The sequence below is a fragment of the Poecilia reticulata genome, chromosome 11 (genome assembly GCF_904066995.2).
Source record: "Poecilia reticulata chromosome 11, P_reticulata-male-v2, whole genome shotgun sequence".
NCBI lineage: Eukaryota > Metazoa > Chordata > Actinopteri > Cyprinodontiformes > Poeciliidae > Poecilia > Poecilia reticulata.
Window position 1 is genome coordinate 28,773,629 of NC_088840.1, and position 25,263 is coordinate 28,798,891.

The 25,263-nt window shown below is 44.3% G+C and overlaps 1 protein-coding gene and 2 long non-coding RNA genes across 7 annotated transcripts in view; 2 read left to right on the forward strand and 1 right to left on the reverse strand.

Annotated features, from left to right (window-relative positions):
• The window catches only part of nedd9 (neural precursor cell expressed, developmentally down-regulated 9), a 31,862-nt gene extending 8,487 nt beyond the window's left edge, over nucleotides 1-23,375 (forward strand). For all 3 annotated transcript variants that reach the window (XM_081612334.1, XM_008422923.3, XM_008422924.3), the window contains exons 2-7: nucleotides 7,200-7,577; nucleotides 15,974-16,072; nucleotides 17,342-17,479; nucleotides 18,615-19,772; nucleotides 21,217-21,306; nucleotides 22,461-23,375. In XM_081612334.1, the coding sequence (XP_081468460.1) occupies nucleotides 7,200-7,577; nucleotides 15,974-16,072; nucleotides 17,342-17,479; nucleotides 18,615-19,772; nucleotides 21,217-21,306; nucleotides 22,461-22,970 (2,373 nt within the window). In that variant the 3' untranslated portion in view covers nucleotides 22,971-23,375. The remainder of the gene's footprint in view (nucleotides 1-7,199; nucleotides 7,578-15,973; nucleotides 16,073-17,341; nucleotides 17,480-18,614; nucleotides 19,773-21,216; nucleotides 21,307-22,460) is intronic.
• Nucleotides 1-25,263, reverse strand: part of LOC103473013 (uncharacterized) — a 57,602-nt gene that overhangs the window by 27,710 nt on the left and 4,629 nt on the right. The window contains exons 3-4 of one of the 3 annotated variants that reach the window (XR_534962.3): nucleotides 21,201-21,336; nucleotides 12,847-12,929 (exon numbers count right to left, since the gene is read on the reverse strand). This is a non-coding gene — a long non-coding RNA (uncharacterized LOC103473013). Of the gene's footprint in view, nucleotides 1-12,846; nucleotides 12,930-17,449; nucleotides 17,565-21,200; nucleotides 21,337-25,263 lie in introns of those variants that run through there. The other 2 variants (XR_534963.3, XR_534965.3) reach the window with 2 other exon arrangements.
• On the forward strand, nucleotides 4-6,210 carry LOC145553616 (uncharacterized). The gene is made up of 2 exons (XR_014089669.1): nucleotides 4-2,065; nucleotides 5,843-6,210. It is a non-coding gene; the product is annotated as an uncharacterized LOC145553616 (long non-coding RNA).

Below are 25,263 nucleotides of genomic sequence, written 5' to 3' on the forward strand. Positions count from 1 at the left end.
TGAAGTTGCCATCTATTTATTACTTGTTGTAAATATCAAACAGAATATCTCTGTTGAGTATTTTGGGAGTTTTACTCATGCAGACTGCTATACCCACTAGTCCTTAAGGGTAATTTAGACCAACCAGTTAAACGATCAGTCATGTTTTCGGAGTGTGGGAGGAAGCTGGAGTACCCAGAGAGAACCCCTGCATGCACAGAGAACATGAAGCAGGGAGCAGCGCTACTGTTGGCACCATTTGGCAGAAAGGCATTGATCACACCTGATTCAGACTTGTTTCTATTCTAACCGTGCTTCCATCATTTTTTCATTGTGCATTTTGATGAATCGCATTAGAAAAAAGTAGATGGAAAAAGCAAAATTCAAATGAACTTTTTCAATTTTGCAAAAGACGTTTTTACGCTTTGAGATGGTTTTTAGGTTTTATGAAAAAGAGTTAAAGTGCTAAAGTGGAGGTGGAAACACATTTGCTGAATAAGTTCTAACGTAGTGAACGCTCTCATTCACTGGTGGCTCGGTGCCTTACCAGAGGCACCAGACTTCCAGTTGGAGGGCGGGACTCTTTTTCTATGTTATTTAGCAACCTTTACTTCCTGTTTATTACCACAATACGTAGCATCAACCTCTGATGAAAAAACACTTTACCAGTAGATGGAAACAAAACTACATTGCCTTTCTTTTTTGTGACATTTTAAAAGTTTGCTCAAAATTTGCATGAAACAGCTCCCGCTTGCATCCATCTACATGCTGCCTGTGGTGAATTTCTAACGCGTTCATTTTAATTGATAAATTTCAAAGATTTTACCTGTTAAAAATTTTGATGCAATTAATCACTTTTTTTTTCTGGTAAAAAAGACCTGGGTGGAACCTTCATATTCGCATGTTTCTGGTACGCCCGTAAATCTGACGCACAAGCAACATCCGCAAGCGGCGGAGGATTCATTTAATCTCTAATGTTTTAGAATTCCTGAAGAAAATCTTGTTAGATTTTTTAGAGCATTGCGAATTATTAATATTTATGCTGGATTTATTGCACTAAAAGCTTTTGGAGAAGATTACGTAGTGAAATATCTGGGGTACTCTTGATGAAAGTCAGTCTGATTCATGAAAAACAAGCCAGATAATAATTGAGTCACTGCTGATGTTTATCTGTCAATTCACAGTTCTTTTGCAGTCAGAGGCTTTAAAACCGCTGAATGAGCTAAAACTTCCGCTGATGTTCTCATTTCTGTGGTTTTAAGCCAATGCCGCAGAGCTCTGGGCGTGCTGGCGTCGTGAACAACATGGTGAAGAAGCTGATCGGGTGCCAACGAGCTTTCAGATGGTATTCTTTAGAATAATGTCTCGTTATTTGAATGTAAATAACCGAACCTGATGACAGAGGCTTGGTAAAGCCTCATTCTGGGGAGCTTCCCAGAGCCGGTGTGATCTCAGACCAGGTAGCCAGAAACTTTGCCTTCTGCTCTGCCCTCAGAGATAAAGCATTGTTTACGGTTGCGACTCTTTGTGCTGTATTGATTTATGGTTGGTTGCGTAAGGCGTTATTGGCTGTATTGTGTCACGTCCCCTCCAAGGCCTCAGTGGTGTAAAGATGTTAACACATGGCGGTCGGTTACGAAAACGACCTGAGCTCAGAACAGCTTCCCAAGAGCCTGCCCGACCAGAACCTTCACACGGCCCATTTATCTGAACCGGCTTTCACCCGCAGCAGGCCTCACTCCAAGGAGCGGCTCGGAAAAGTCATCAGTTCCTCATTACCGTCATTACTATAATTATGTTCTATATTAAGGCGCAGAAACGAGGCCAGATGAGAGTGTGTGAACCACCGCCGGGACACGTGCTGCAGCGGTGCGGCCCGTTCCGTCCCGCCGACGCCCCCCCCCCCCTCTCCCCCACCTCCTCGGCGGAGCAGACCGCCGCTTTTAGGAGCAGGTTGTTTGTTTGGGCTCAAAACAGAAGAGCGCTGGTCGCCATGGGAACCCGGGTTGTGTGTTTGGAGAAATCTTCAGCCAAAGCCGCCTTCATCCTGATGAGAGGAAACCACCCAGAACGCTGAAAGAAAAAGGTGGGGCTCGTTACGCAACGGCCGTCCTTTATTTCTGGAAGGGTTCAAGCAGAGTTGGAGCCAATCAGAACACACCGGTGCCGTCTGATCAGAGTCGGGTCCATTTCTTCCCTTACTAAAGGAGAGGGGTGTCATTTCTTTTTCAGTTGGGTTAATTTCCTCAATCACTCTACATCCTGCCACTGTTTTTACTACAAACTCGACCAATCAGAAAGGACCATACCTCCCAGTTCCACTTCAGCAAAGTCTGCCTGTTTGTTTTTGTGATGGTAGGAGACCAAAGAGGAGACTAATGGTTGCTCTGGAGACATGTTGACATGGTGAATACAGTTGAAAGTGGTTCATGTGTGCCGTGTTGTAACTCTAGGACTAAATCTGTAATTTCTACTATTTTTTATTATCATGTGTTGGGTCTCTCAGGTTCTGAAAATTGTCCAACAAACTTAAAAAGCGGACAGGTGTGCTGGTTTCCTCTTCAGTCATTTCTACATGGGTAGATTCATTTTCTGAACCTGGGTCTTTCTGCATGGAGCTTACATGCGTGGGTTTTCACCAGGTGGACTGATGACCTGTCCAGGGTGTACCCCATCCTCTCATTTCCTCTTCTTCTTGCTACTCGTTTCTCTAAAACAGAACCACTGAGCCATTGTTTGTTAGATTTGTCAAATATTTGAAAAACCATGAGATTAACCCTGATCTGGATGCCTCTAGTTGACCCATTAGGTGCTCTAGTTTGGTTTGCCTCCAACAGTTTGGGCTTCCTTAGATGGAGATCTAAACACTGTTAGGACCATGCAAACATTGGCTTGTTTACTCGGTTCTGATTTGAACATCTGGACTCAAACCCAAACAGGTTTGTTAGCGTAGCAGCTCAGATCGATAGATCTTCAGACAGATCTGTTGTTTTTACAGCCAACAACCAGTTCAGACCAGTTAAAGGTCATGTTTACTGCTTCACACCAAGCCTCAGATATCATCTTTGAAATCCACCATTCACCATTTGCAGAGATGCTATAAAAGTGACAATGATTCATCAAGTGACGTCGTCTGTTCTGTTTACCTCCCCAATAAAAAAAAGAACCGCAGTGAGAAGCTGTGAAAACGTGTCAGACCATTTCCTTTGGGATCTCTGCGGTCTCCGGACTCATCACAGCCGATGAGGTCCTATGTTTGGTGGGCGAGTTTTTCAATAAGCTCAAAACAAAACTGGCTGGTCTGAACGACGTCACAGAGGTTCAGAAATTCATCAGAAACGTCTGACACTATGGGGCAAAGATAATGAAGGTGTTCACCAGAGACTGAGACTGGGATCACTTTTGTTCTGCCAGTTTGCCAATGAATACTCTACTGTAGCCATACTTACTGCATTTTCCTTCCTGTGGTCTGGATGTGTAGTTCTTGAGCTTCATGAGGGCCTTTTATGTGGACTTTGGGGAGGCGGTTACTCATTTTCAGTCCAAAACTAGAACATTTACTGGGATTATTTACCAAGCAAACCTACAAAGACCTAAAAAGGTTCATTGTAATGAATCTTTCAGGTGCTTACATGAGGTTTCCCCTAAATCTTGCAAATATGACTTTCAGATTCTGTTTATATGCTTATGGTGGACAGTAAGACAGTGGACTCTTATCAATGCCTGGATGTTCACCTGAACAATAAACTGGTCAGGACTCAGCTGACTACCTGCTGAGGAGGTTGAGGGCTTTGGGACTGCAGGGGGCGCTGTTCAAGATCTTTCTGCATCCAAAGTCATATAAAGTAGCATTACCGCAGGTCCTTCCCTTCCTCCCCGCAGCTGTTTGACTCTGTAATCATCACTGCTCCCAACAAACTCAATAAGTGTTTACATCCCTGCTGGTATCTGCACAGTTGTAAAGTTCTTGTGAAACACTATTTTTGGTTTACTGAATTAGAATCTGTTATTTGTGGCTTCAGAAGTAATTTAAGAGTTTGAAAGGTTGTTTTTTTTTTGGAAGATTTGCTTGTAAAGACTCCTCTTCAACATGAAGAAAGGCATAGAAAACTTTTGCTTATACTCTTCATTCCTGATGTCAGATTTCCTAAGGGGTAAAATTACTGATCATATCTAAAATATCTTAATGGGATTTGTCCAAAGAACTGTTTCCAGTGCAAGTTTAGAGCCGGTTCTTACTTAAAATTGGTGGAAAACTGGCGCTACCTTTGCAGTAATATTCCACTGAGTTTAGAAGGTGAGGATCATGTGTGGGCTAGTTCACCTTCTGCCTGTTTAGAAAACATTAAAAGTCCTTTATCATGTGGCATCTGTGGATGTAGACTCCTGGTTTACATTTTTTTTAAAAAATATTTTATCTTTGGTGTGTTTGTATTTTGGAGTTTTATGTTTTCAATGCACAAAGAAAAGTTTGAGGACCGACAATAAATTGAACTTTAGCCAAGAAATTTGGTGACTTTAACCACAGAAAGAATTAAAATGTTATCATCTGCATAAAAACAGTTACAAAAAAATCAAAGTGGTGCAAACTGAGTGGTTAGAGACGGTCTTGGCTTTAACACCCTTTGGGTTTAACATCTACTGCATGTTTAAATAAAGACGATGAGCAGATTGTTGCGGCTGACAAGGCGGGTGATGGGTCAGAGTTTCCTTTACACCTTCCCTCCTTCTAGCTTTCATCTCAGGCGTACAGCGATGGCAATGGTGGGGTTTTTTTAGCTCTTTTTCCGCTTTGGTTTCAGTCTGCGTGCATGGTGTTAGTGAAACTGGCAGCGGGTTACAGAGCTGCAGAAGCATAATGAAGGCTGCTCTTCTGTCTGTTTATTCCTTGATTTAATTTCTGCTGCGAGTGTCCTGCACAGAGATCCAGTAGGTTTGACAGACTGCATCCTGTTGATTTTCATATGGTGCAGCTTAAGCAGAAACATATTAGTGCCATCACCCGGTTACTTGACAGGAAACTCGATGATCTGCTGCGTGACGTTGCACCTCTCAGGTCTGGCATTGGGAGCTTAATCTGTCAAGATAAAATTTTTAACTTGACAGATTTGAGAAAAAACTATTAGTAAAGACGGCTTTATGTCCGGTTCATGTCGATTTTTGTCCAGATTTCCTCCTTCAGACAACTTTAAGCACTTCCCGACTACAGGGATTTTTTTGCAACATAATCTGGGGATATTTTTCTGCCGTGTATTCAGAGTGATCCGGTGTGCTCAGAAGGTCTTTGGAACCTCTCCGATCTAAAATCAGGGACATTCAGCGTGTCTGATTGTTTTTGCCTGATATGTGTGGTGTTCCCCAAGGACACCACACATGGACACTTCTGTATTCTAGGAATCCAGAGTACAGAGGACAAAACAACTGCTACGGCGCACCATAAAGTCCAGCTTACGTAGATATTTACCGCAAACTATTGCCATGTTTGTTTACTCTGAACTCATGTTTGATCTTGTGAGATTTCCCAACTTACACCTGAATGTTGGTGAGTGAAATCGGTTTGTGTATGGAGCGTCGTCTGGGCACCACAAACTGTACGACCAACCATGTTATACCTAAGATTTTTTTTTTATCATCATGCATCAAGTCTGTTAGGTTTTGAAAATAGGCCAATAACTGTAAAACTCTGCCATGTGTATTCCAAGCAGGATAAGTTTTAAAATCAAAAGAATTGGAGAAAGTCTGGTCTAAAATGTTCTGCTGTTCAAGAGTCGCCAGTCTGAGCAACACAACAATGCCTGGCAGTCTTAGGATGCAGTGAAATCAAATAATCTTGATGTTAAAGCAGTTTTTCTCTAAATTACAGCAGCAATCAGAGGAACCAGTACTTGCTTCCTCGAGGCGACCCCTACGTCTCTGCCCCCATTGGCCAGCGGCCTCCACCCCAGGGTCCAGCTCAGAGTGGTTGTGGGGCGGATGATACTGGCTGGGATCAGACAATGGGCAGGGAGACCCTGGCCTGATACGGAGTGAGAGACAACGGCCTTGAGTTTTACATGGGAACTACGTGGATTAGACTGGCAGAAAAGAGGAAGGTCAACGAAGGTTCAAGAAAGCCTCAAACCAGCAGCAGCCACAAAGAGAACTTCCTGATTACCAGTCAAAATGTTCCTTTTCCCGTCTTTCTGACTCAGGAGCTGACTTTAATAAATAAAAATGTACATTTCTGGTCAATCGGGGAGTAAAAAGGGTGCAACAAACTGTCACGCTTTGTGTTTTAATTTGGACTTTCAGGAAACAACAAAGGGTCTGCTTATAGTCGAGTTAAATATAAAAGTGTTTGCTGTACATGTACTCTCTCTTCATATCTACAGTCGATGTGCCCTTGAGCAAGTCACGTATTTCCTAATTGCTCTTAATGGAGCATGCAGGGTAAAGTGCACGACTGTTGGACAGCTGCAAAGAGCTGAAGGTTCAAAAGAAGTATTCATGCACTTTCCTCCTTCACTGGTTAAAAAAAGGCTCAAGAACTGATGCATTTACTGCGGTAATTAGGCTTAAATGCCTCGCTCAGACCCAGCAGCACCGGCGGCGCCGTGCTCAAGGGCTTTTCCTATCTGCAGGATCTCTGGGTTTCAGTTATTATCCCTGAACCCTCGTCAGACCTTTGGAGAAACCGTTTCCTGAAGCGGTGCAAGTTCAGGTTTGGTTTAAAAGGCAAGAAGTCAGTTCGGTGTTTAAAATCTGGAGGTGAACTTTCTCTGAATAATAATGCCTTTATTCCCTATTTCTGGATAATTCTGAACTCTGGAGCTGGTTAACTAGAAACTGGATGCATAAATCAGCCTAACGGTTTAAAAAAATGCCATGAAGCAGATGGTCCAACAGTAAAACAAAAGTTAATTGAGGTTTCATCCAGATTCAGTCATGTTAGCCCAGGAACCATTGTAGAGCTGATGATCCAAGTGATTGTCACCTTGTATATCCAACCAGAGTCCATCCCTCCTTTGGGAAAAGCTGTGGAAAACCTTTAGTGTCTGTTCTCAGACTTGGACTAGGACTCTTGTAAACCTCACGCTGGGCTCTGATTGGTCTAACAACTCCTAAAATGGAAAATGCATTTAGGCAGCCATTTCCCAAAATACTGACCCTTTGGTGCAGAAACCCAAAGTTGTTCCTTCTTGGTGGTGATAACCCTAAAGAACTGCGATCTGTCTGTGCAGAACCTGATGGCCAAAGCGTTGTACGACAACGTGCCGGAGTCTCCCGAGGAACTGGCCTTCAGGAAGGGGGACATCCTGACCGTCATCGAGCAGAACACAGGCGGACTGGAAGGATGGTGGCTCTGCTCTCTGCACGGCCGCCAGGGGATCGCCCCCGGCAACCGCCTGAAGCTGCTGATCGGCCCGATGTTCGAGGCCCAGCCATCGGCCACCGCCGCCGCCGCCCAGTCACCACCTCAGAGCCTCCAACAGACGGCGACCTCGGGGGCCCAGGGCCTCTACAAGCAGCCGCAGGGAATCTACCAGGTTCCTGCAGGACAGGACATCTACCAAGTCCCACCGAGAAGCACGCTGGCTGCCGAGAGCACACACAGCAAGGCGAGTCATTTTCATTTCCCTCAGCTAACCACAACCACTGCTCTCTCTATCAGGTAATCTGTCAGTCTGACTGTTGATTTATTAGGTTCAGGATGAGAGACGATAATTTCCAGGATTTCATTTTAACGAGAGGCTGGACCTGCTGATTTCTCTGATTAGGGCTTGATAAATGTCTCATTAACAAAAGCAGCTGCTGGAGTGAAGAGTAGAGGGAAACGTTTCCTTCATCATCCTCTCTTAATCTTTATCAACAGTTTTCCAGGTTTTCAGGTTTGTTGAAGCATAATTACCATAATATTTTCTGAATATTATCAACAAATCATCAATAACTCGTACATGTCCATGTTTTCATAAAGATGTCTGCGTGTGATTCAAACATTTGTCCCGCGAGAAAACTAAACTGCATGGAATAAATTTTGTCTAGCCACGACGAAACTTAAGATCTGTGATTAAGATATTTGAGGCCAACTTGCATTTTTAATGAATTTCAGACATTCTAAGGCCTTAATCTTTTTATAAAGGAATTTGAGACTTTGTAAGAATGAGCAGAGTCCCTGGAATAAGTCCGACTCTTTCTGCATGTGCTCCAAAAGGTTGAAGAACTGCATCTAATTTCCCTCAGTGTGCATTTTTCTAGGCGTTTCAGGGAGAAGTTAAGAGGCTATAAACTTTAGAGACATTTAAATCCAAAGATGCAGCGTTTGCATCCATCATGACCATAATTCAGAGCAGCAGGTCTGTGCTGAAACACGATGCGAAAATGTCCTCGTTTATTGAAGCGTTTAACTGGTTCCAGCACCTCAGACGCGATCGGCCCTCCAGGAGACGGATGGTAATTAGATCCTCTGTCAGTTTTTGGCGTCTTGAGGGTCTCTTTTCGATTCTAAGACGATCTACTGCGGCCGTCATAGAAACGAGCTGGGTGTGTTTCCGAATAAACAGGCTGCCGGCGCCAGCAGCTTAGCGCTCGATTCGCTGCACAGCGGCGGCTTAAAGGACACATCTGTCAGTCACTCCTGCAGGTTTAGCCCAGAGCTGGTATTAAGGTGGAAAATGAGCGGCGTCTCTAATGAGTGGCTGCTTTGTGCTGTAATCCTGTTACTGCGCGGATGAGATGAGGTTCTGGACGTGTATCAGGACTACGGATCAGTTTAGGGTCATTGTGATTTAAAGAGATAGTCCTGAGAAAGGCCGACTGTGCTGACTGAAAATCCGCCGACCGGTCCAGTTAAAGCCCGTTGCCTGCTGGACGTTATTTTACTGGATTCAGACTCGACTGTTCAGTCGAGAGGTGAATCATCGGAGGTTTAAATTAGGATTTATTCATAGGAAAATTAGCCAGATTAACGTTAACATCATGAATGAATCGCTGTCGATTAAATGTTGTGGATTTTAATGGGATTATAATTGAAATAAACTGGAAAAACAAAGAAAGCACAGAATTGAACTGGATTACAACTGATCTGATCAGAACTGCCTCGTTGGTGGTACTTGTGTCGTACTGGATTTAACTGGATCGTCCCGAGTTTGATTTCAGTCTTTATTCGATTAAAACTAGGTTGTAATTGAAAAAGGTGTTATGACATCATTGGACTGAGTTATTAAGCATTGATTTAAAATGAGTTGAACAGCATTGGTTTGGGTTAGTTTGAATTAAGCTCTATTATATTTGGACAAACTGGAATGAATGGAGTAGGAGTGGTTTGAATGGATTTTAATTTAAATATTTCCTGCTGATTAAATCGGATTTTAATTTATTGAACGTGAAAAGCATATATGAACTGTACTAAAATTCATTTAGACAGAAACAAAGCGTATTAAAGTGGAGTGAATTGGTTTAAATGCATCTGTTGTATTTGATGAAAACAGGATTCAATGGGTTGAACTGGACAGGAATGTGAGTCCAGTTGGGTTTAATAGTTTGAACTGGACCTACCTGAATTCAAACAAACTGAATAAACCGAGCAGAATCAGAAAATAAAAAGATTTCAGTCCTGAGCTAAATTTTATTGGATGGAAATGAGTAGAAGTGAGGCTGGTTCCCAGCTGCTGAACCAGTCTTCCCAGTAATGACTGTACGTTAAGCCCAGTAGCCACAGAGGAAAGGTTCTGCTGGTTTTTGTGTCCCAGTTCCTTCCAGCTCATCCAGTTGTTTCCTCTTGATGTAGTTCAGAGGTTCTGATGTGGAAACGGACTCAGAGGTTTGATGTACCTCCATACTGGGACCCAGAGCGCCGGGGTTCTTGAGGCCTGCAGCTGATTTCCTCTGTATCCTCAGGCTCGCCGCCTACAGACGGGCCGGGTTCAGAGTTCAGATCGGCTCTTATCGGCTCTTCCAGACGCTTTTGTCTTTCTTCTCTTCCTGCTCCACTCCTCCCTCCCCCTCTGCGTCCCGACGCTGACCCAATCTGCTACTGCAGCAACAAAAGATTTAACGATCGGCAGCACAAATTCAGGAAGTTTATGGGCTCCCGGGGCGTGTCATCGGGTTTGATAAGACTTCAGGTGACCGGGTTGTTAAACACGATGATCTGAGCTTCAGATCCTCCAGACGTCTGAGATTCCTGTGAAGCTCATAAATCAGCAGAACAATCCGCTCTGCGGCGACGTTTCCCCCAAAATGGAAACTTTGAAGCAGTAAATGTGATCAAGTATTAGAGAACAGCCGAAGGAATGCAGGGCATGCTGGGCTGGAGGCATTCACAGCCTCTTTAACCATAAACTCAAACCAAAACAGAAGGAAACAAAGAAAACCGGGTCGGTTCTGGAGTCCAAAATATCTGCATGAATCTGTCCTGCAGACGAAGATGGTTTGATTTCTCACGGTTCAGCCTGAGATATTTGGACTGAACCAGCAACGGTTCCCAAACTTCCACATGGTTTTAAAACACGTTAAAAAAATCTACTTTTAGACTTTTCTCACTTTTTATTCAGTTTTCCATAATTATTACATTTGTTTAGCTTAAATGCTGCCTTATAACTTCAGATTTTAGTTGAACAGGAGTTCTTGCACAGGAATAATATTCAACGTGGCCTTTATTAATAAAATCAATTATGTTTTCTAAATTGATTATTTTTTCCTCTTTTAAAGGAGAATGTCGCATTTTATCTCAGAAACAAACTTCCTGGTTGAATAAAAATTATTTTAAATCTAAATTAGCCGGGGGTATTTAGTGTTACCCTCCTAAAATATATTAAATATGGAGGAAAAATAACCCTGACCCCACCATCTCCTTGGCAGCATCATGCTGCGGGGGAGAAGAGGGAAACAGGCATGTTTCTAATGGCTCAATCAAAGTCCAGTTGAGTTCCTCCTGTCAGTCTCAATCAGGATGATAATCCCTTGTTATGCGCTCAGTATGGTCGTCATGGCAATAAGCCCATCAGGGCCGCATCAGCAGCACAGTATCCATCCAGAGAACATCTAGGAAGATGTTTTTGCTAGCAGCTGTCATAAATTCTCAGTGCATGTGACTCAGATGACAGAGGCAAGAGGTCAAAGGTCACTTAGAGAGTTGGAAGCACAGATAAGAGAGATTTGTAGGTAACACGTCCTGCAGCCGTAAAGCCGGCGTGCGCTCCAGGAGTCTCCGTCAGACTCACCTGGTACTCTGAGGCCAACAGCCTGGAAACATCCATCATTTCTTAGAAACTAAACGCTGGACGTAAGACACATCCAGTAGCTTTACAGATTACTGCAGCGACGGATTAAACTGCTGCTTTGATCACAGCAGATGATCTTCATTAGAGCCAAAATCGGCTCTAAGCTGTTTGGCTTTTGGAGACGGCCTGGTGGGATTCCTGCATTAATTAGTTTGGAGCCTTAACAGGCTGGAGTCACGATGGAGCTGTGACTCGGCAGAAAAGGTTCCTGCAGCCTGGCTGCAGCAGAGCCGACCGCTGCAGGCAGCTAGCCTCCAGGTCGATGCAAACAGGCGGCTGAAGGCCACAGAGGAGGTCAGCTGCATGATACGTGTCTGCCGGCCATTAGCGGGAAGGAAGAGGTCGTGATTGAGAACAAAAGCAATGAAAAGGTGTGAAACACGAATGGAGGTGGTATAAATCAACCGCAGGCAGAAAGAAGGCGCCTGATCTCACTGACTCGTCCTTTTCTTTCTGTCTATGTTCACAGTTTTAGCTGAAACGAAACTCACACTGCGACTGGAGCAGGAGGAGACTTTATCTGCACCAACACATTTAAAACAAACAGCAAAAACAATCTAAACACATAATTTTACACTACTGTTAGTGCTGCTAAAATATTTTTTAAAAACCTTAAAAAATTGTGAATTTTAATAGGTTTGAGAAAAATACAGAATAAATTTAAACTAAGGAGTTTTATTTTGTAGGATATAACAAACTGATTTTTGCTGGTTTTTTTAGTCAGGCTATCTGCTCCAGTAGCCAGAGTCCTCTACTGTTGTTTCACAACAGCCTTACTTTAATAATGTTGCTCCTTTGGTTCACGTACTTCGACTCTTTTTTAGAGTTTTTTGCAAGTGGAAACATTTTTGAATGTTTACAATTACGTAGTTTTGCTAATGAGGGAAAAATGTAGCAGCCAGCTGACCAGCAGTGCTTCTCATTCCAAGGATTTCAGAAACAAAAAGTATCAACAGGTAGGAAAATCGAGATAGAAAACATGGAAAACCTTAAAGTTGTTTAAGCTGCAAAAAGAAGAAAAAGCCAAAAAGCTTCAGTCAGGTAGTGACAAACTGGGAAATAATCAGATTAAAATTAAATCATAAACGATTCAATCAGAGGCTTACAGCATCACTCAGTTTACATAAAGGCTGAATATATCTTTTTTTCCCCTTAATTCCATCTGAAAACCAGATGACTCAATAATTAAAACGGCATAATTTAAATTTCTGCTGGTAAATAAAAGTTCTTCATGATTTCAGTTTTCTGATTACAGAAGAACAGATTTCTTCCCTTCTTGTCGACATTATGAGTAATGCAGGATGAACTCACAACATCCTGTTTTCACTTGATCCTTGAATGAAGTCTTTCGTATCAGACGGAGCGTTTGAATGCGGCTCAGTGGCTTAAAGCGATGACATGATGTCATCGCTGATGTCATGTAACCTTTAAATGTGTTTGAATTACGACTGAAAAGCTCAACCTGCCTGAACGACCCAAAGCAAACAAGGCGCTGCTGAAAGAGCCTCGAGTCGCTCACCGCCACACGCAGGCGAGCTCACAAGGCGTCTGTTCAACGCCGCTGGGATCCAGGTGTGTAGCCCCGCCCCTTCCAGGCCCCTCTCACCTGTGTAGGACAGGGTTTTCTCTGTTTCTGTGGCTGTTGGTGACCTCATCACTCTACGATCCTCAATGTGCCGCCGATGAACCCTGCAGGGGAAACAGGGAGGAGGCGGGGAAGTTATGGAGCAGACAGGAAACAACGTGGCGTACGCATCGCTACAGAGCAGAGGCTGAGCCGCCATCTTTTTATTGCTTTCACTCAGACAGAAGCTGCGGGAAAAGTAGTGAGATTAAGCTCTTATTTTGAAGTCTGTTTACGCAGCAGTTCTGTTTCCTGTTCTCATGTCCTCTTTTTGGTTTTCAAAACACTTTCAGCAAATGGCAAGCATACCACAAATGAGCAAGAGAGATATACAAAATAATCTGTTTATATAAAGAAACAACCAGGGTGTTAAATAAACTAATACATGCAAAAATTCACATTTATGAATTGCTTTGAGTCGCCTCATGTTCTCTTTGTGAAACATGCTGGGTGTCAACATGGTTGAATTTAGCACTTTAGCATTAGCACCCTCTAAATACCTTGTTGGTGTAGCACATTAGCATTAGCATCTTCTAAATTCCATATTAGCATAGCACTTTAGCAAATCCCGTTTCGGTGCTGCGATTTTGCGACGTTTGATTTGGTTTGTGTTGCACTTCAGCGTCATCAGAACTAATGTTTATGATTTGTGCTTTAGGGTGAAGAGTGGTGGCCTCTGCTGTTTTCTGCTGGATACATTCAGTGGTTCTGACGGTTAGGTGAAGCAGCTTCTCACTCCAGTTGAGCTGAATAATAATCTCTGGTTCTGCTCGTCAGCAGATCTCTGATCATCTCGGTTTATTTCAGAGATCCATCCATGGTTTAGGATTCGGTTCTGGCCCCTCATGCTCGCTGCATGACGCACCAACAGGAATCCCAGCTATGAACTCATGAAATCACCAGGTTGAGATGGGAATTACGGGAAACACACGAACTACCGCTAGGCAGATGAATGAAATTCCTTTCCATAGAAGGAGTTTGGTTTTCCGCTTTCCATTTCTTCCTCTTGTTCCTTTCAGAAATCTTGCCCAACTTTCCCCAGAAGTGTTAATCCTGCTCTGAGGTCATGTTCCATGCTCCCCCCTGACAGCAGAGACGTATCAGGGGATTAACCCGAGCCTCTGCCAGGAAGTCAGACGTATGGTTCCTATTTTCCAGCCCTGCTAATGAACCCTTCTCCATCCAGAGCGGTGGTAGCTGATCTTGGGCGCAGAGGAGGAGGACTGTGCTCGGGAAAGACATTCCCAGCATTCCTGGCTTCCCTCTGAAGGTCTGTTGCGCTGCTGTTAACGGCTCTGAGACGACGAGGCCGGGGGAGGGGGTCGGGGTGTTGGGGAGCTGATTAGCACCGACAGGAAACGGTGATAAAACATTAACAGGGTCAAAGATTTCCCCATGAAAGTGAAACCAGTCAGTGTTGGGTTTCTCCGGATGAAAGAGTTGAAGTTTTATGAAACGCTCCGGCTGGAGGTTGATCTTTAAACAGTGATGTAATGATTATCTCAGCAGGATTCCAGATTTCCGTTCTCCAGGTCAGAAATGTGCAGCTTTAAATAAAATGAAGCTCAAGTTGAAGCTCATTTTATTCCTCACAGCTGCTCAAAGTTTGATTTAGCTTGAATCATTTTCCAGTGCAGCCTGTGGCTGGAGGCCAAGCAGCTTCTTGAATTACATTTCTCTAGCTAAAGACCCAACTCCAGCGTTCTAGCTAAAATAACAGAGCTGCAAAAATATCGAATCCCAGTAATCAGTCTTCTTTTAGCCTTGAAGGCATTCAGTGTTTAGGCTGTTTTGCAGTTTTCTGGAAGTTTGTTCCAGATTTGTGGTGAATAGAAGCTGAATGCTGCTTCTCCATGATGAATAAAGTCTTTATAAACTGGTGCAAATAAGACGAAACTTGGGACCCAACTTTTAAAGAATCGTCCAACACAGAATATTAAATGTTGTCATAACTTAAATAATCCAAATATCTTAAAGGAGTTGCTGTGGATGGTGATGCTGCGGGTAGTAAGGATCTCCAGCAGCAGTCAGTCATGAAGCGACTCTAAAGAGGCCTCTGACTGAAGACTGTTGCTGTATTAAGAGTCTCATGAGCATCATAACACGCTAACAGCTCAATATCCGGGCAGCAGAGACGATATTCAACAGTAGCAAGATCTGGATGACAATATCAGTTGTTAGGTAGCACTGCTAATCCACCTCTTTTGCTTTTGCCACTCTTCTTTAAATCTCTGTCTGGCTGTATGGTCAGAAAGCTGGGCAGAGAGATGTTAGAGTAGGGGATAAGACCCAGCAGCCCTCTGCCTTCGAATGAAGTTATACAATTAAAACTCTGGTTGGATCAGTTTTTGGAATTACTTAATATTCTCTGGCAGACACAATTTAAGACCATACTTAACATAGTTAAGGCCAACTGACTTTTCAAAACATGAATGTAAGGTATTTTAAGGCCTTAATTTTAGATCCATGTATTTTTAACGATGCGCAGACACCCTGGATCACGGTCCAGTTGGAAAAACACGTGAAACATGCCGCTCTGCTTTAAAAGCAAGAAAACTGGCAGAAAACCTGAACCAATGTCAACTCTGCTAACACTGCACCAATCAGGCAGAGAGGTGGCAGCATCATGCTGGGGGATGTTTTGCTGCTAGTGGTTGTGGCGAAGTGATTGGACCTCCAACGTGCTGCTGGACGGTTGAAACCTGATCCCACACAGGTCCACAGCGGGTTAATGTTTCCCCTTCAGTGTTAATGAACACATTATTAGTCTCAGGTTGTCTGTAATTATCAGCTGCTGGGGGTTTTACTGAGCTCAGAGGTTTTCTGTGCAGCTGCAGGCGTCTGTTTATGAGTCAGCTTCCTGGGTCCTGGAACAGGGATGTTATCAGGAAATAACCGCCTCAAATAGAATTACGCAGGGTTAGTCAAGGACGAGGAATGACAGGCAGCCAAAACAACCACAGAGCGACATGGCGGCCTGGGATCAACATGGTGGCCTGGGATCAACATGGTGGCACAGGATCAACATGCCGGAATGGGATCAACATGACGGCCTGGGATCAACATGGAGTTGTTGTTTCTGACATTGTGTGTCTCTGCAATCCAACAGGTCGTGACCCCAGTCAGAGTGGGACAGTCCTACTCCTACAGCCCCGGACAGCACAACCAGCAGGACCTGTACGACGTCCCGCCCAGCAGATCACAGGGGGTAGGTGTCCTGTTTCCACGGCAACGTCACCGCCCGCTCTGTTAGCCGGGTTGATGGGTTGTTACCCATCAGAACATCTAACAAACCAGACCCGGTTCTTTCATCTGAGCCGCGTTATGCCAGTCTGGGAATCCATAGTAGAGGATGAGACCAGAGACGAGACTTCAGGTCTTTAATGAACTCAGACAGATGGAGGTTCTGGTTGGTATCGGTTGGTATCGGCGCCTCTCAGATGAGAGGTGCAACCCCACAGGGAGTTTCCATGAGCAGAAAAGTGTGGCAACCCAGCATGTGGGGCGTACTCTGTACCGGGCTGGTTAAATGGAAACCCACAATGTGACCCATCAGTGCAGGTGATGTCTGATGCATCGCCAGGGTTATTCAATAATCGCCAACTAATTTAGTAATCGACTCAAAAAAAAAAAGGAGTTTTCTGAAAGAACAACACAGACAGAGCAAAAATTTACCAAAAACTGCATAAAAAATGTTGCTTTTAAGATGAAAAATGTGCATCAGTTGTACCAGAACTCCTCTAGTTGCAGTTTTAAATCTTCTTTGTCTTTAAGCATTTTTTTCTATCCAGTTATTAATCTGTTAATCTAATACGTCGTATGTACTGATGTTCAGTCCAGCAGAAAGAAAGAACTGAGATTTTCACATGTTGATGTTAAAAGGGGTTTTTTTAGCTGCAGATGCATTTTTTGCTACAAATGATCAAATGTTGTGTGCATTTTAGGCAGCAAAATGTTTAATTTCTTATTGAATTACTTGTTTATTTGTATTTTTTATGAATTTCTAATATTGTGTAAAATAATCTTAAGTGGTTGAGTGAAAAATCAGCAGAATGAAATTTTTTTTTTTAATAACTGAAATAATTTAGTCATCAGATAAATCATAGGCCTGGTTTTCAGATCCAGCAGCTCCGGTAATTATTTTATAAGTACTTTGTTCTGATATTTTAGGGGAAATATCTGGAACAGATTCCAAATTTCCAAACCATTTATGGAAAATAAATGAAAATCTGATACATCCAGCAGATCCATGTCATTATTTTGCGCAACATTAAATAAAACAGTGCAAATAAATCAAATGTAAATACGCACAGGTACAGCTGGACTGGTTTTAATTTAAAATTTGCCATCAGATTTAGTTTTTTTGTTTCCTCGTGTAGCAAACAAGCAGCCAAAGCTCAGAGCTCCGTAACAACAACAGGCTGTGGTTGAACTTTGACCTCCGTCTGGGTTTTAACGTTGGCTTTCTGTGTTCCAGCTGTACGATATTCCTCCTGGTCAGATGTTCCCGGGTCAGCAGGCTGCAGCCAGGAACCAAGGGATCTACGACGTTCCTCCATCCCAGATGGAGCCCCGGACACAAGGCGTTTATGACATTCCTCCGTCCTCCCAAGGGGTGAGTGCGGGGAAAACCTCGACTCCGTGGCGCATCAGCCTGACACCCCGACTTATTCCTGTCAAATAAAACCAAACGCAGGAGGCTGGAAACTGTTTATTGACGCAGCTCCTCGGATTTCTCCTAATTTTCTCCATTAAATGAATAATACGTCAAACGACATATTTATGGCGATCCTGCGGCTCTGGTAAATGAGGGCTTAGCTTGCCAGAAGCCACTCAGCGAGTGGCCTGGTGTTTGAACTGCAGCAGGAGAAACGGCTCTATTTCCAGAGATTCCTGCAGCGCCGCCCGGACAGCCAGCGCTCGGTTTGGACCAACCTGAAGCTCTCTGAGCTGTTATTTGCGTCCCTCCTAATTACAGTTTGCTCGGTTTGTCTAGCTGTGAGGAGCGTCGCTTTATTTACTCCCATGATGCCTTGAGGCCTTTAGACACATATGCAGCTCTGGTACAGCAGCGAATCGAAGGAGGAAACGATCATGTGTTCACGTATAAGCTAATCTTTCACTTCCTTTAAATATCCCAAAGGCTGCTGTGTGCTCCCACAGACAGTAATTATAAAAAGAAAGTGCACTGCTGGTCAGGACATACTAAAACTGATCCTGTCTTTACCAGGCATTAAACCTCAAGTGACCAAAACAAACACAATCTGCCATTGTTTTAATAATAAACAAAGAAACGCAGTGAGCATCTCAGAAAGCTTGCTAGTCTGAACCGCACAAAATGAAATAAAAATGTAAAAAGTTCAAAATAATACAAATAATTTAATTGAAACAAAGAAAAAAAACTGTTCATCAGAGGAAAACTTTAAAACTCGTAATTATGACTTTCATTCTCATATTTATGACTTTAATATTCATAATTGTGACTATTATGCTCATAATAAAGACTTTAGAACTTGTAACTATGACTTTTATCCACCTAATTATAACTTTATAACTTAATTATGACAAACTTAGAAATTGGGTCTTCAAAAAAAACAAAAAAACATTTTCCTACCTTTTCAGGGATCCATAAATCAGTTTGTCAGAGAAAAATGTCTGAATAGAATAAACCCAAACACACGACCCTGTGGTGCTCCACCAGTAATGTGTGTGTGTTTTTGTCGATGTCTGACCCTTCGTTTTGTCCTTAGGTCTACTCAGTGCCGCCCTGCAGGACCAACGCTGACCTCCAGGAGGGAAACTACGACTTCCCGCAGCCTCTCAAGCACAAACAGGAAGGCATCTACGACATCCCGCCTGCCATCCTCACCAAACCGTCTCACAGCCCCCAGTCTCATTACGATTTCCCGCCCAATGCCGAGCCCCATCACCATCACCCAAACACCAACGGCAACGAGGGCATCTACGACGTTCCTCCGTCTGCCCTCCACTCCGGAGCGGACTCTCAGCAGGACGTTTACGACTTCCCCCGGGGCGCACAGCCGCTCCAAAATAAAGGCTGTGCCAACCGGGACGCAAGCAAAGGAATCTACGACATTCCTGCTCAGGACGCTCGCACCGTGGCAGATGTGACGGACGGCGTGAACCGCCTATCGTTCTCCAGCACCGGCAGCTCACGCAGCAGCATGTCCACCTCCTCGTCTTCCACGGGCTGCGGCTCGGAGGGACGCCTCTTCCTGGATGTGGACGCCGGGGTGCAGAGGCTGTACCGCCTGCAGCAAGGCGTGGAGCTCTCTCTTGGGGCCTTGCATTCAATGGCGTCTTCCTCCCACTGGAGGACTTTTCCCTACATGGAGCGGCACACCAACGACGTCCGCATGGTGCTGGACAAAGTCCGAGCGTCTCTGGTGGACTTCATTGTGTTCGGTAGAGGAGCTGCGGCGAACGCCACGTCTCTGTCGGACTCCAGTCTGCACAGCAAGCTGAGGCGTCAGCTGGCGCGGCTGGAGGACTCGCAGCAGATCCTGGTGCAGACCTACCAAGCTCTGGAGAGCTGCAGCTGGGCTCTGAACGCCCTGGCTTCCTCCAGGCAGCACCACAACAAGAGCGACGACCTGGACCGCTTCGTCATGGTGTCCAGGACCGTTTCCGACGACACCAAGCAGCTGGTCTCTACAATAGGCAGCAATGCCGAGCTGCTCTTCAGGCGGACGCACGCCGACGGAACGTTCTCCGCCGGCAGCACACCGGAGGAGAACCGGCTCGCCTCGCTGCCGTCCGACTCGGACAGCTACAGCGGACAGACCAAAGCCTTCCCTGTCCAACCCAACCAGGACAAGGACAACATGAACCACAGTGAGAAGTGTGTGAAGAGCTGGATGGAGGACTACGACTACGTCCATCTGCAGGTAAAACAGCAACAGGTTGGGGCAGTTTTTCTTAACTCCAGGATTTTGCGATTGTTACGATTTTTGCTGCAATCATAATTGATTTTGCTGTGAATAAATATTTGCAAGAAATTCTCGCGATGTTGATGGTGGATTATAAACTGACATCATGTGTGGTGGAGACAGGAATGTAATAAAAGTAAGAAATATTGCCACCTGCAGGTGGGAGTTAGCATTGCATAAACCCCAACGTTTAGACCAGGGGTGGGAAGTCCTGGTCCTCGAGGTCCGGTGTCCTGCGACTCTTAGACGTCTCCCTGGTCCAACACACTTGAATCCAACAGCTGAATCTCCTTCTCAGTGCAGTCGGTCCTCCAGAGTCCTGCTAACGACCTCATTATTTGACTCAGGTGTGTTGAAGTGGAGACGCATCTAAAAGTTGCAGGAAGCCGGCCCTCCAGGCCTGGAGTCGCCCACCCCTGGTTCAGACCATTTCAATAAACTCACCATTATACACTAGCACAAACCAATGGAGGGATTGGCAAAGAAACAGATGGACTGTCTATGTTTCCAATAAACCGAGACAATTCATCTTCATGGCTGCACAGTGGCGCAGTTGGTAGAGCTGTTGCCTTGCAGCAAGAAGGTTCTGGGTTCGATTCCCGGCCTGGGGTCTTTCTGCATGGAGTTTGCATGTTCTCCCTGTGCATGGTGGGTTTTCTCCAGGTACTCCGGTTTCCTCCCACAGTCCAAAAACATGACTGTCAGGTTAATTGGCCTCTCCAAATTGCCCCTAGGTGTGAGTGTGTGTGGGCATGGTTGTGTGTCTCTGTGTTGCCCTGCAACAGACTGGCGACCTGTCCAGGGTGACCCCGCCTCTCGCCCGAAACGTTGGCTGGAGATGGGCACCAGCACCCCTCCCGACCCCACTGAGGGAAAAAGGGTGCAAGAAAATGGATGGATGGATGGATGGATGGATGAATTCATCTTCATTATATATCATTTATCAAGAGGCCAGACATGAAAGGAAACACATTTAAAAGAAGTTCAACAACTTGGTGACATCCCAGTAATTAACAGTTCAACGTTATTTCATATTTTTTGTCATAACAGGACTAATCATGACTAAATGCAACTGATATCCTCGTCATCATCTCAATAATCAGGAACAACAGCTCCAGGTTTTCCAAATAATCTGATGAAGTATATCAGCCCATTACCAGTTACTATATGTCAATACAGTGCAGATAATATGAAGGTCAGTTTTTATTTTGTAAAGTTAGTATCACAACACTAAGCAATGCTGAAAGTTGTCCCTCCATTGTTCTCCTTAGTGTTTGGTGTAAATCTCAGGCTGATGTCATCGTTGTTACTGCCAACTTACAATGTCAGATATATTTATGTAACGATGGAGCTGTTTCTTTGTTCACCCTTTAATTTTTGCCTCACCTGTTTCCATCCGAAGGGTAAAGAGGACTTTGAGCGTCAGCAGAAGGAGCTGCTGGAGAAGGAGAACATCATCAAGCAGACTGCGGTCCAGCTGGGCCAGGAGCAGGTGAGGCCGAGGCGGAAACGTCGCACAAACCTGGAAAATAAATGGGGACTTGTTATGCAAAATTCACATTTTGCAAGTTTTTGTATTTTCATTTGGATTTCTACTGCTTCTAACAAAAAAAAAAACTAACAAAAAAAACACCCCCTTGGTTTTTGGCAATAAGTTAACATTTTATGGTGTCTGAAAAATGAGCCATTTCAAAAACCGCTGCACAAATCAGCAGCTGCTGCCCCGTTACCTAGCAACCTCAGCAGAGTTCCACCCATTACCTAGCAATCTCAGCAGAGTTCTGCCCGTTACCTAGCAATCTCAGCAGAGTTCCACCCATTACCTAGCAACCTCAGCAGAGTTCTGCCCGTTACCTAGCAACCTCAGCAGAGTTCCACCCATTACCTAGCAACCTCAGCAGAGTTCTGCCCGTTACCTAGCAACCTCAGCAGAGTTCCGCACGTTACCTAGCAACCTCAGCAGAGTTCTGCCCGTTACCTAGCAACCTCAGCAGAGTTCCACCCATTACCTAGCAACCTCAGCAGAGTTCTGCCCGTTACCTAGCAACCTCAGCAGAGTTCCACACATTACCTAGCAACCTCAGCAGAGTTCTGCCCGTTACCTAGCAACCTCAGCAGAGTTCCACACATTACCTAGCAACCCACGCTGAGCTCCAGTATGTTTGGTTAGCTGGTTTTCCTGCTGTATACGCTGTACAATGGCTGCTGGAAAAGACAAGTGTTTTGTTGTTGACTTGTCATCCAGAAACAATTGGCTGATTTCTTGTTAGTTGTGCAGGGGGCTCTACTTCTGCTTTTCAAAGATGTACGGTTGTATAATTGTGCATATGTTTGCAACTCTTGTCACATGCGAGTGAAAACGTTGATTATGGAGTGTGGCCAGCAGCAGTGTAATTGGATTTAAAGTGGCACAGACCCTAAAACAAAGGCAGAACTCAGCAGACTCATTATCTAAGGATGATTTTGTACCAAAAATTTAATGAACATGTTTTATACAGGACACAGACCTATCCTAAGATGTTCACGGCTATGTATTTAGCTGTTCCAAGCTAAATACACATTTAGTTTGGAACAAAATTAAAGGTTACGGCAATAACCTTTAAAGTTATTGTCGTAAATAACTTTGGAATGTTTCATCCTCCTCAGATTAATCAGTTTAAGAAGCTGGAGCAGGAAGTGATCAAACCCGTGGAGAATGACATCACCCAGTGGACGTCCCCCGCTCCCTCCGACTCCTCCTCCGCCCAGGTGTGTGCCCGCGACCGCCAGCTGCTCGGCTTCTACTCCGCCCAGTGTGAGCAGCACTTCTCCACCCTGCTCAGCGCCGTCGACGCCTTCTTTGCCTGTGTCGGCGCCGGCCAGCCTCCCCGCATCTTCGTCGCGCACAGCAAGTTTGTCATCCTCAGCGCGCACAAGCTGGTGTTCATTGGGGACACGCTGTCCAGGCAGGCATCCGCCCCAGAGGTGGCCAACCGTGTGATGAACTCCAGCAACGTGCTGTGCGACCTGCTGAAAACGGTGGTGGCGGCCACCAAGACGGCCGCCCTGAACTACCCCAACACGGCCGCCATCCAGGACATGGTGGACCGGGTGGCCGACCTGTCGCACCACGCCCAGCAGTTCAAGGAGCAGCTGCTGCAGATGGCCGCTCTGTGACTTCCCTCCGGCATTTACACCAACCTGCACAACCTACAAATATATATACATATATTTATATGTATATGTTGCTCTCCATCATGCTCTGTAAATAGTCCGTTGTGTAAATATCGGCTGTTTTCTGTGTAGATAGTTTTATATTATGGTCTGAATATAAACGTAGCTGCAGTCATGGTGAGTCTTTAGGATCTGGTGGACATTTTTCATAACATTCCTGTTGCATACGAAGCACCTTATGTTTGTTTCCATCTTCTTCTGAGGATCTGGTTGTTGTGTTGCTGCATTTCTCTGTTAATCGTGTTTGTCTGTGGAACTCGCCACACAGTAAACGGCTCTTCTAACGCAGAAACCTGCGTCGTCTTTCCTCATGTTTCTGAATCTGATTAAACAGATATTACTTTTTCAGCTCTCTGAAGGTCCCAGCGTGGTATTTTCATCAGCTTAAGGGCCCGATCAGGGATGTTCAAAGTGTGGTGCGTGGGCCAGTTATGGATCCAAACTGCGATTTGAGAGGGAGAGAGAGCTGACCCATCAGCAAAGAGAGTCTTTGTTTACTGTCGAGTTAAAAGACTGTTCCTCCTAAATAAGTACATATTTAGCTTGGAACAAAATTAAATACTTAATTTGTAACTTAAATGTGTTGAATATTTAGTTTGTAAGCTAAATATTTAGCTCAGATCTAGACATTTAAGTAGGAACTAAATATTTAGTTAAGGAGCTAAGAAAATGTTTAATCACATTAACTAGTGTACAAATTAAATATTTAATAATGAAGCTAAATATATAGCTTTCCAGCTAAGTATTGAGTTTACAAAAAATATTTAATTTGATGATTATTTAGTTTGGAAAATAAATATTTTTATTACATTTTTAGTTCCCAACTAAATGCTTTGATCTGATCTATATATTTAGTTTACAAACTAAATATTCATCTTGCAAAAAACATTTTAGTTAACTAAACATTTAATTTGGAGATGAACTGTTTAGTTGGAAAATTGATATTTAGCTCCAAACTAAATATTTAGTTTGAAGCTTTGACATTTCTGAATGTATGAACGACATGTTGAAAATATGACTTTGAAAAATCAACCCCCATTTATTCTTATGACGGATTAAATTATCCAAATTATTTTTTACTTTGCAACTTTACCAATGGCACCCCATAAGCATTCCTGTTCCTGCCTGGGCTTCCTCTGGTTGCCGTGGTAACTCACTCCAAACACATAAACGCTGGTTTAATGGGCGCTCTGCTTCTCCCAGGGCCGTTAACTCTGAAGCTTCTGGTTGCAGTTAGAGCCTGGCTGAGATCTCAGGAAGCTTCTGGCAGAAGAAGCAGCAGGTCGTCGCCACAGCTGCAGCAGTTTTCTGCGATAAGACCCGCCTGCTGCAGCTGATCGGCAGCAAACAGGAGGAAACCTGCAGAGAGCTCACCAGAGAGGTGACGGGCGGCTCTTCCAGGACGGCTCCCTGCGCAGAGCTCTGCTGTCTCTGCCGTTTCCTCGCCTCGCCACAAACATTTCCTGTCAAGTATTTGCAGGCTCTGAAATTACAGTCTGGCCTCTCCAGAAGCTGCAGATGGAAATGAAATGAGCCAAATCTGAGGGAAATGCAGCTTCGCTGGTACCAGCAGCGCTCCACGTCGGTCCGCTTTCAGAGAGGTTTCTAATGCAGTTTTCCAGCAGTTGGACAGAGAGATGCGGGAAACTCTGAACTGTGAAATCTCTGATTTCCACTCTGCTAAATTCCACTTTACGCTGAATTACTTTTAAGAAGCTTTCAGGCATTAAAAACAAAAAGTCTTCATGTGGATCTGATGTTATAATGAGAGGCTGGCAGGATGAATGTCTCAGAATCTGATTATTATGAGATAGCTGGGAGGTTAAACCAGGTTCAGTGCAGTCAAGAAGAGAGCTACAGATATAAAGCTACAGCCAAATGATCACAATATTTGCCTTCAGCGCTTTTTCGTCTAAGCTCCAATAACCGTAACTTGGTCATTGCTGACCTGCTGGAGATCAACCATCAAGCTGAAGACGTTTCTGTTGGAGGATATCTGATCCCAGAATGGGAGGAGGAAGTTGAGTCCTTTGGACGTGTCACTGCTGGAAACACTCAGGGCTGCTGGTCGCTCTCAGCTGTTAGCCACATAATGAAAAGATAACTTTTGTAACTTTAAATCTAAAAACTAACTGAGCTGGCAGCATAAAAACTGAAGATCCAGAGTTTGAAAACATAACATTCGTCTCATTTGGAAGGTTTTTGCACATGTCAGAGTTTCTGGGGCTTTTAAAAC